The 11,248-nt window shown below is 40.0% G+C and overlaps 1 protein-coding gene across 3 annotated transcripts; it reads right to left on the bottom strand.

Annotated features, from left to right (window-relative positions):
• Positions 1 to 1,981: 1,981 nt before the first annotated feature.
• On the bottom strand, positions 1,982 to 9,956 carry si:ch211-215c18.3. Of its 3 annotated transcripts, none has more exons than XM_034240572.1 (4): positions 9,574 to 9,956; positions 9,090 to 9,215; positions 6,056 to 6,403; positions 1,982 to 2,308 (listed from the first exon to the last, which is right to left on the bottom strand). In XM_034240572.1, exons 2-4 carry the CDS (start codon positions 9,160 to 9,162, stop codon positions 2,202 to 2,204), a joined length of 528 nt encoding a protein of 175 aa, XP_034096463.1. In that variant the 5' UTR covers positions 9,163 to 9,215; positions 9,574 to 9,956; the 3' UTR covers positions 1,982 to 2,201. The 3 variants fall into 3 exon arrangements, with proteins under 3 accessions (XP_034096463.1, XP_034096461.1, XP_034096462.1); XM_034240570.1 differs by having other exon boundaries at positions 9,090 to 9,219; positions 9,574 to 9,952; XM_034240571.1 differs by lacking the exon at positions 9,574 to 9,956 and adding an exon at positions 9,301 to 9,561 and having other exon boundaries at positions 9,090 to 9,219.
• Positions 9,957 to 11,248: the final 1,292 nt, after the last annotated feature.

Genomic DNA, 11,248 nt, shown 5'->3' with positions numbered 1-11,248 from the left:
ATTTTGCTAACGCCTCAAATCTATTGAAATCTATTGGTACTGCAGGAATCACAGATTAGCATTGCTTGCAGGAAAGGCAGTGTTTAAACAGTTATTCATTACTATTACTCAATAGCCATGTCAGCCACTTGAATATCTATACTTGAGCAAACTGGTGAGACTGTAATGTAATCTAAATTAAATTAAGGGGGTGTGTTGAGTCTGTAACTTAAAGGGAGCATACTATGCAGGTTTTCAAGTTCATACTTCGGGTTTATACTAAAACATTGTGACATGCTTTAAAGCTAAAAAAACCACATTGCTCTCATACGATCTTAATACACTTGTGAACCCTCTGAAATGACCCGTTTTAGCACCTGTCACCTAAACAAGCCAGTATGCTTTTAATGGCTTGAGAGACAAATATTATGCAGCTTCACAAATGAGGGAGACACAATTCTGAATGTCTTGTTGAACACCGTCTATCTGACCGATATGCCGTCTTTAAAAAATATGATTGCACAGTTTGTGGGTTGGAAGGCCCCTAGTGTGAGTGCCCAAGCACTGAAAAGGTGATTTTGCTTTTATATTGTGTCCCTTTTTATAAATCCAATCCAAAATCTCTATTTATGTTGTGTATTGATGGAAGATATTTACGTTATTTTGGTGTATTTAATCAAGCCCATTTGTGTTCAGAACAGGGTTACCATGTTATATAAATCTATAGCAAGCATCTGATTTTCTTCAACATAACACTTACAAAATTAATATTTACCCAGCCATTAACATATGATTGTTTATATATATATATATATATATATATAGGTCACGATTAATCTTATTTACAAGGGAGACCTGATCAACGGATTAAATCTGTCATTTTAATAAATAAATAAAACAAACACTGTTGCATTTGTTCGTCTTTCATTTGATGCTGTCATGATTTATTTCCTCTTTTGATAGCATTGTGAAATATCAAGGTACAGTGGTGAGAATGAGGTCTATGACATAGAATATTTCACACCTCAAAGGTACGTTTTCTAGCCCAATGCCCAAAGAAAGGTTCATTTTATCCAGTCTAATTTATTCAATGGCATCTACTCTGTTTAAAAAATTAAATAATTAAAATAAAATCATCTCACATAGAAGGCTTCTCAATACTCTAATTTCCCCTCCTCGACTCCTCGACTCCTCGGTCCTCCGGTAGTGACCCGGAAATGGATTTCAGCGCGCCATGTTGAAGGATATCTAATTTCTCTAAATGCGAGAAATTCGGTTCTCTAAAAATGCAAAAATCGAGGACCGAGCACCGAGCATCGAGCAGGCTCTCTGGAGGAGCTATAATCGAGGATACACTGATGGGTCCTCCACGGATGCATTTCCGGGAACGGTGGAGGCGTGACGCACGGCCGGACTTATCTCAGCCAATGACAGCTCAGCACGCAGCTAGGAGCTATAGGTGTGTGTTGTACAGTGTGTAGGTGTGTGTGGTCCAGTGTGTAGGTGCGTGTTGTACAGTGTGTAGGTGCGTGTGGTACAGTGTGTAGGTGTGTGTTGTACAGTGCATAGATGCGGCGGACAGACGGGTCTCAGTTGGTTTGGTGTCCTATGCTTACTTTTAAAACTTGTAAATACAACTTTTGGCCCATAATTTAAATTGCCCATTTCAGCGACCAGAGAGAGGGGGGGGGGGGGATATATCCAGTCTCTGATTGTGTTACATTATTATGAGAGTGCTCTCATACTTGTTTGATTTTGAAATTGTATATATTCATATAAATATGTATGTGTGTGTATATGTCCGCATCTGTAGCCTGTTATTGTCTCATTATACCGCACTGTGAATGAATTAAAAGTAAATATATAAGTCATCATGAACACATCTGTCCATCAGACAGAGGGCTGCTGTGCCTCCTGTCATCATTAATGGACGTCTCTTTAAAATGACCGCTCAGAGGAGAGGAGTTCTCATTTCTCTAACTGCCTGCTGCTTCCCCTCCTCTCTCCTCGGTTCCCCTCCTCGACTCCTCCGCTCGCATCTCCTGTGGGCGGGACTAAGACACAAGGATAGGAGTCGAGGAGGGGAGTCGAGGATAGGAGTCGAGGAGGGGAGTCGAGGAGGGGAAATTAGAGTATTGAGAAGTCTTCATAGAGTCAACCAGAAAACCAGTGAGTCACAAATCATGTAGGAAGCGGCCATTGAGGCGTTACCATGTGAAAGTTCATGGACTCAGAAGACCCAGAGCGACAGGAAGTGTCATCAGCAGGGACAAATACCATGGCGAGGACTTGAACATCACGCTGATCGCAGAGCAGATTGGAAGAATCCCTGAAACAGAGCAGACATTTAGATTAGACATTGTTTCAAGTGAGGTTTGACCTAACAATCAACATCGGCACCTCAGTTGTTTCCCCGACTCAGACTGCAAGGAATCTGGGTGTGACCCTAGATAACAACCTGTCCTTCACTGCAAACATCGCTGCTACAACCCGTTGCTGCAGATACACGCTTTACAACATCAGGAGGATACGTCCCCAGCTGACACAGAAAGCGACTCAGGTTCTGGTCCAGGCTCTCGTCATCTCACGCCTAGACTACTGCAACTCCCTCCTGGCTGGTCTACCTGCATGTGCCATCCGACCTCTGCAGCTCATCCAGAATGCAGCGGCTCGTCTGGTCTTCAACCTTCCTAAATGTTCCCACACCACTCCGCTCCTCCGCTCCCTTCACTGGCTTCCGGTAACTGCTAGAATCCACTTCAAGACACTGGTACTTGCTTACCATGCTGCGAATGGTTCTGGCCCTTCGTACATCCAGGACATGGTTAAACCGTACACCCCAGCACGTGCACTCCGCTCTGCATCAGCCAAACGACTCGCTGCACCCTCGCTGCGAGGGGGACCCAAGTTCCCATCAGCAAAAACACGTGGGTTTGCTGTCCTGGCTCCAAGATGGTGGAATGAGCTCCCCATTGACATCAGGACAGCAGATAGCTTGCACATCTTCCGGCGCAAACTGAAAACTCATCTCTTTCGACTCCACTTCGAGCGATAGAACTATTAACGAAGCACTTTTATACTAATAAAGGACTGGCTTACCTAAAGCCAGTTGAGTAGCACTTGAAATGTTTGGCTCTATGAAGCCTGATGTACTTATATGATTCTGTTTTCTTCAAGGTTGTGTCTTCCTGGTCGAATGTACTTATTGTAAGTCACTTTGGATAAAAGCGTCAGCTAAATGTAATGTAATGTTTGGGAACAGAGATCCCACTACATCAGGGGTGTCCAAACTACGGCCCATTTTTTATCGGCCCTCAGCTAATTCAAAAAGTTATTATGAAATATGGCCAACAAATTAAACATCTGCTATTGTACTTCTTAAATATATATGTTCAAATATATAACACAGTATCAACCGACACATTTACACATATGCACACATTAAGAAGAAAAAAACACAACAATCAATAAGCCCAATTTTATAATAAATTCAGTCAATTCAAGTTGAGAACATCTTCTAACAAATCTTAGTATATAAGAAAAAAGCCCAATAACACATTTACATCACAACCTTGAAATCTACCCTTCATATTTCCACTTATTATAAGCAATCTGAGCCTCCTGTTTTAAGGAATGAGCTGCCAACACAATAATTGAAACCCTACGGAGAGCTGTGTTTTTTTCATCAATATCAACCATCATTTACCTAAATTTGATAGATTTTTCTAATTTATGAGGCAAAATACCTCTAGTGAGCGGCCCAGCCCTTCGTATATTTTTTTGTATGTGGCCCTCTGTGAAAAAAGTTTGGACACCCCTGCACTATACCCACACTACACCCACGCTACACCACCTTCACTGGCTGCAAGTAGCTTCAAAACACTGGTACGGGCCTATCGTTCTGTGAAGGGATCCGGTCCTTCTTATACATCAAGGACATGGTTAAACGGATGTATAAGACAACTGGAAACAGCGTCCGAGGCGGGACCCCTTTGATTCCTGAGAGTTGTGATGCGTGAATCCGAAATGACCTGACTGAGAGAGAATAGTGCCAGTATCTGAGCCCATAGAGCGTGTGTTCTTGCGTTTTGTTAACATGCATGTTTCCTATCCTTGCTCCAAAATGGTGGAACGAGCTCCCAATTGATATCAAGATAGCAGAAAGTCAACAGATGTTCTGTAGCAAACTGAAAGTTCATCTATTTCGCCTGTACTTTGGCCATTAAACCCCCCAATTTGGCCCATTTGAAGCAAACATATCTGCATTTTTCTTGTTTTCTTCATGGTTTATTGTACTTATTGTAAATAGAGTCGGATAAAATCTTCAGCTAAATTAAATGAAATGTAGATCCAGAGTTGAATGACCATTTTAGTTTTCATTTCATATAGCATTGTAAATTGCATGAAATGGCGAGCTTGTTTTGTTTTTGTTTTTGTTTTGTCATTCTACAGAAAAGGTGGAAGTGCTGTCACTTGCTTTTACAAACACCAAAATACATGACGTTGATCTAATACTCACATTCATTATATATGTTTAATAAATAGAGATTGTCTTTGCAATGGTAATACATTTAAAAATTAAAAAAATTGTTTTATACATAAATTGCTATTTATTTAAAATGCCAAGTTCAAGGAACTGCCTTGTCACTTTGATCATACATGGAAGTGGAGCCTATAGTTTTCATTTAAAATATTTTTTTTTCAATAAATAAATCTCATTCATATTTACATAACATTACAAGCATTAAATATAACACTGAAATGGTAACAAAAAACGCAAATGATTATTAATAATATCCAATAAATGTCAGTCACCCAAAATTACGTCATTGGTGTTACTGCTACACAAAACGCTTTTATTTTGAAGTAATGTACTGTCTCTGAAGTGCCTCCTGCAACAAGAGATCATTTGAGGCAGTGCAGTGCACAAAGACATAAGGAAAGTCAGATACTTCTTACTTTGTTTGTTAAAGGTGTCATTTTATCTTCAAATTGTACATGCGTCTTTCAAGTCTGTCATTAGTGTTATTCATTGCATAGCCCTAGGGGTGAACATTTGAATGGGAAAATGTATTGTATTGAAGAGTTAAACGATTTTGATATTGACTGAAGCCATTTGGTCTGACACATTGCAGCCATTTTGTTAAAATGGTAGTGTTTTCTCCAAATTGTCACTGGTGTTACTCTTCTTACTGGTAACACGTAACACCAGTGACGTTCCTATGTAAATAAGCTTTGTATAATGTATACAAATAATACAAATACTTTAAGCTCTACTTGTTGTGGATTAATCAAGTTAAGAGTTAGTTATTGCTATTCAACAGGTTTTTAGATGTGTTTAGAAGTCCTCACTAACACTAAGAAAGTGGATCACATCACTCCTGTTCTGAAGTCTTTACACTGGCTTCCTGTGTGTCAAAGAATAGATTTCAAAATACTGCTGCTGGTTTATAAAGCACTGAATGGTTTAGGCCCAAAATACATTTCTGACCTCCTGCTAAATTATGAACCATCCAGATCTCTCAGGTCTTCAGGGACTGGTCAGCTTTCTCTCCCCAGAGTCAGAACTAAACATGGAGAAGCAGCGTTCAGTTATTATGCTCCAAATATCTGGAACAAACTCCCAGAAACCTGCAGGTCCGCTGCAACTCTGACTACTTTTAAATCCAGGCTGAAGACTTTTCTTTTTGTCGCTGCTTTAATTGAACTATTCATATCTTAGACTGCACTGTAACTTTTATCCATGTACTTTTTCTTTTAATGTTTATTTTATTAGCTTTTCTTTTTAATGACTGATTTTAAATGCCATTTTCTTAATCTCTTTCATTTTTTGTAAAGCACTTTGAATTGCCTTGTGTTGAAAAGTGCTATATAAATAAACTTGCCTTGCCTTAGAAGGAATACATTTCAGCAGATTTGTGTATCACCCAGATTCCACCTTTTCTGTAGAATGACCAAATTAGTTTTATTTTATGTATGTTTTGTGTGTGTGAGGACCCCAGGAAGAAAAGCCAATGCTCATGCTAGTGCTAATGGGGATCCTAATAAAGAATTAGAATAAGTGAACTCCACTCACTGTGATGGACGGCCATGCTGTTCTCCAGCCACTTATCCCCCTGGTACACCCTGCATGTGTAGGTGAAGGGCTTCTCATCGGCCAGCGGGGCCCAGGTGAGGCGGCACAGGTTGGGGTACACCAGGCTGACGTTGCTCCTCCGGCGGTCCTCTGTGGACACGTAGACCACGGCGTTGGGGAACGTGCTGCCCACCAGGCGGCTGTCCTGCCGGTACTCGCAGTATGGCCCGGGCACCTGGTAGGTGGGGGGGAACTCACAGTCCACCCGCACATTTCGCTCCAGGTACGTTAGACACGGAAACATCTGAGGCCCACGAGGAGCGAACAGAAGCGTATAAAACCAGTTCACTGAAAGAGATGCAACAGGACAATGTTATTTTTAGGTCCCCTATTATACTGTTTTTCATCAATATATTATAGGTCTCAGATATATACAAAACATGTCTCTGAAGTGTTGGCTGAAACACCAAACCGATCATTGCAGCATTACCCATAATCCCCTCTGTTTCAGCCCTGTTTCCAAAGTGCTGATTCTCTGTCTGTTACTTTAGATGAAAAATAAGGAGCCCCTCCCCACGCCCCTCTGAGAGATATTTGGTTACAAAGAACACAATGGTGCTCTAGGAGGAGATTCAGGTGATAAGGTGGGGGGGGGGTTACCTTGGTTGCTGATTGGCTAATGGTTACACAAGCCAAAAAAACGTTATGACATCATAAAGTGGATAAAATCTGATCAGCTCATTTTCAGACAGGTTTTTATATAAATGGATCAGGACAAAAAGTGAGAGAATCTTTGTTCCTGAAACTTTCAGAGTCTCTTTACACAGAGGGGACACATGTTTATAAGAGACATGAACAAGTGGATTTTGCATAATAGGTGACCTTTAAGTAGCAAAACACAGAAAATAATATGGAACATTTTGTTGTAGACTGCAAGAGAACTGGGTACTTGTGGGTTATCTGTCTCCACTTTAGCAGGTAGCTGGCTCCTCGTCATGGACTTTTTCATTTATCAAAATAACAAACATTAATCCTCGGGGTTAGGGTTATTTAGAGAGTCTGAAAAAACAAAAACAGTGCATATTTGCAGTCTTAAAAAAAAAAAAAGTGGCGACATATAACCCACAAGTACTGAGAACTGTAATAATTTCCACATTCCTGCACAAAAACACCAATTCTAAACACTGCACAGCTTTCATTGTAATCCAGACATATTTATATAGGTTTTTTTCATTATACTTAAACGTGTCTTATATTTATGTTTCTTGATGTTTGAGGTTTCTTTATTTTCAATTAAATGTATCTTTTAATTGTCATGTTAAGCATTGATACACCAAAGCTTATTCCTTGTGAAAACCTACTTGACAATAAACCGGATTCTGATTTTGGGTTTTTTCAAATGAGTTTTCAGGGAGTACAAGGATCCCAAACATAAATCCAAAACGGCACAATGACTTCAATGACAGCTTAGAATCTACTATGTTAATTCTTAGGCTAAAATCTCGACAACTGCTAACAGAGCTAGCTTCAATCAGAAAGAAAAACAACTATGTTATTCTGAAAGTTAGCTGCTACTGTTAACTCTTTACCTTGATGCTGAGTCACAAACAAATGTACACAATTTATTGATTCAATTATGTACGTCATCATTACTTATTTATTTAATATTGAAAATGTTATCATGTCAAGAAAATACAAAGTCTAAGGGACACTGTTAGAGCTAATTTGAGATAACCTGACCAACAGTAGCTGCTTATTACACCCAGGGCCGGCCCTGACCAATTTGCTGCCCTAGGCAAGATTTTAGCTGGCGCCCCCCCCCCCCACCCAAAAAATGCAGACACTCACTATGACTCGCGCATGCATGCACGTGCACGGTTGTAGCATGACCACCAAAACAGAAAGATATGGACACGATGTGTGCAAATATATTTAGTATCCTGTCCCATGATTTAAGTGTGTGGGGGGGTCCGGGGGCATATTGAAGTTAACAGCATCAATCTGGTGCACTTTGAGAGCAACATTAAGAGATCTATGGATACATCTAAACACCCAGATGAAACAGAACTGTAAGCAGATTTTATTTTTATTTATGGATATTTTACAAATCACTCCCCTTTTAAACTGTATTCTTGTTTATTAATAACAACTTTTTTTTACTGTCATATAGTATTTTATACTACTCTTATTTTTTTATAACTATAATGATCATATAAAGGTGTGCCTTTACCTCACTGAGCTGAGGTTATCAGAGCCTCTCAGTCTTTCAGGAGAGAGCTCTCTAAAGCTCTCCCCCCCGCGGCCGCTTACACAGTAAATTCCAAAGTTAATAACAGCTGTGTACGATTTTTGGGAGTTTGATATATTTTAAATTAACACAAATACAAAATGAAAACCTATAATTGCACACTAAAACCATTATTTCAAAAAAAGAACTATTTCACATAAACCTCTGGTTTTTATTGGGTCTCGGGTAGTTCAACTTGATTTTGGAGGGGGGGGGGGTGAAGGGGGGGGGGGGGGTGGATGGGGGGGGTTGTGTGTGCCATAGTTTATGGGCACAAAATCGGGAAATTGTGTTGTTATGAAATAAAATAAAATATATTTTATTATATATATATATATTATATATTTTTTTCTTTTTCCGGCGCCCCCCATAGATTGATGCACCCTTAGAATTCGCCTATACTGCCTATGCCAAGGGACGGCCCTGATTACACCCCATTACAATATTCAACCAGTGTTTGTGACACATTTACATTAAGATGACATCATCTTAGTAAAACTTATTTTTAACTGTGGTGAGCATGGGTAATGACACATTTACTGCAGTATTATTGAATGTGTGTATGTCACCCTAATCACAATATAAAAACAAATGCAGGTATTTTATTTACTCAAATACATTTTTACAGATTTTTTGCAACCATTTTCATTTCAAAATGAATCATCCATATCCTGTCATACATCCAACTTTAAACAGCTGAGTGCCCTCCACATTAATAAACATAAACAAACAAAGGATGACACATACTGTGAGTATTTTGATGTGTTACCACAATCCTGCTAAAGAGGATGCAGACGGTGGCTAACAGCTGCAGCTCCATGGCGGATTGGTGAGAGTCCGTCCGATCAGATCAATAACCTTCACAGCACCTCACTGCCTGCCAGAGTTCAACATGGGACAATGAGAAAGTTGCAGCAGACAAAACACACCAAATGCTACAAAGACAGCATTAGCATGCCTGAAAAAACTGCAGCATCCATCTCCATCAGGCTTGTGTGTGTCCTCTACCGCAGTGATAGTGGGCCCTGTGGTGCTGCTCCGTCTGCAGCCCAAATGCAGATATGACTACGCCCAATGCAGCAAACTGCCCCTCGCTTCATGCGGGTATCTGCTCCTTACCGCAGGTGACAGCCATGCAGACTCCTGATCCACGCTAACCCGATCTGCACATGTTACATTCCCTACAATGACATGCCTAAGCTTTTCCCCACACTCTGCAGATGAGTCTTACCTGGCAATGTGCTCGCTGTCCCGTGGTGGAGCTGCGCCGGTGTGTCGGTATGCGGAGGAGCAGCAGCAGCATCAGAGCTTTCTGTTGGACTGAGGACAGACTATTGCTCCGTCTGTACGTAGTTACTCACACGCGCACACATCAGCTTCACAGGAACATATCCTTATTGCACAGAAACATCCAGAAGCAGGGAAATTCATCCCACTTTCCTTCTATTGATCAGGTAGCAAAGTTAAGAGTTTGGAGCAGAGATGTAATGCTCATTAACCCCTGACGTTTGGCTCAAGCTTCACAAGGAGGTGATGTACATTACATTACAAGTGTCGTGTGGGAATTTATACATGAAGGCTATCAATTTAAAAACAATAATATCACCACTCATACAGATGTTAATGATTTTTGGAGAGCTGTCATGTCTTGGTGCAAGAGAAGAGTTCCCTCTGCAGGACAGAAACTGGAACAGCACCATAAATATGACAAACAGTTGGAAGAAGCCAAAAATGGTGACATCTAGTGTAAAAAGAAAGGTGTGGTGAAAGGATATTCAACCCTAATTTCACTTAAATAAAACTATGGTCCATTTGAATATTAAACAACAAGAACAGATCAAATGTTGTAAGTCTCTATCTGTTATCAGACCAATATTGCAGTGTAAAAACTACTGCAGAGGTCAGAAATATAACCTTTCAATATGCTTAAACACTCCACAGGCCTTTAGTCGATGAATGGTATGAAAGTGGAGAGAAGACATTTAGAAATAAAGTTATCTAAAAAAACTCTGATTAAAGGTGGGGTTTGTCATTTATTTCAGAATTATTTTTTGCTATATTATAGTTGCTAACACCCGATAGTAATGAATATATTAAATGCTTTGACAATACAAAAATGTCATCTGTGGAAGCCGTGGCGCTGTAAAAAAAAAAAGCCGGCCCGGCTCAAATAACTGGATGGCCTACCTGCCTGTCAGCTTTCCATCACAAACTTATCTCGTGCCCTCATTTGTCATGTGCGCGTTCGTGTTTGTTGGAGGAGGGGCTCTGGAAGGAAGTCTGAAGGAAGTGGCAGATTTGTTGTACTTTCAAATTCTAGCGCACTCGAGCTGGTTTCTCCAAAATTACATACCCCACCTTTAATAGCCCCTCTATAGCAGAAGGGAGTGCTTTTTTGTGAATTAATTCCAACGTGTTTAAAATGGGACATGGCATTAAAGTTACACACACGGCCCAAAAAAACAATTACTGATTAAAGAAAATCCTCGTACAATCCTTGGCCATGTTAGCAATTTATGATAATGCAGTCAGTCTTTTGTTAGGATACCTGATCAATGATATGAGTAATTACTTATTTAAGGACACAGTCTGCTTTTTGGACCATCAGACTTTCCACACACTTTGCAGAGAGGAAAGTCTGCAGCAGCAAATTGCTTTAAGATCATTGTATTCAAAATAAAAGTGATTTATATGTAATGGGAAATCAATCATGCAGAAATGGAACCACAATGTTTTGCTGGTCAACGCTGATATATTCAAAAGATTTCTTATAAATGCACAAATTATTCTTTGCTAAACAGCGTTTTAGTTGAAATATAATGGAAAAGGCACAGATTTAAAGTCTGAATCAATACTTGGTGTAGTTTGACACTATAAGGATTGTTTAGTATAATAGTGTAGCGCAC

This window comes from Gymnodraco acuticeps, unplaced genomic scaffold (assembly GCF_902827175.1).
Source record: "Gymnodraco acuticeps unplaced genomic scaffold, fGymAcu1.1, whole genome shotgun sequence".
Taxonomy (NCBI): Eukaryota; Metazoa; Chordata; class Actinopteri; order Perciformes; family Bathydraconidae; genus Gymnodraco; species Gymnodraco acuticeps.
Note: the sequence above shows the minus strand (reverse complement) of the source record. Positions and strands in the feature narration are given on the sequence as shown.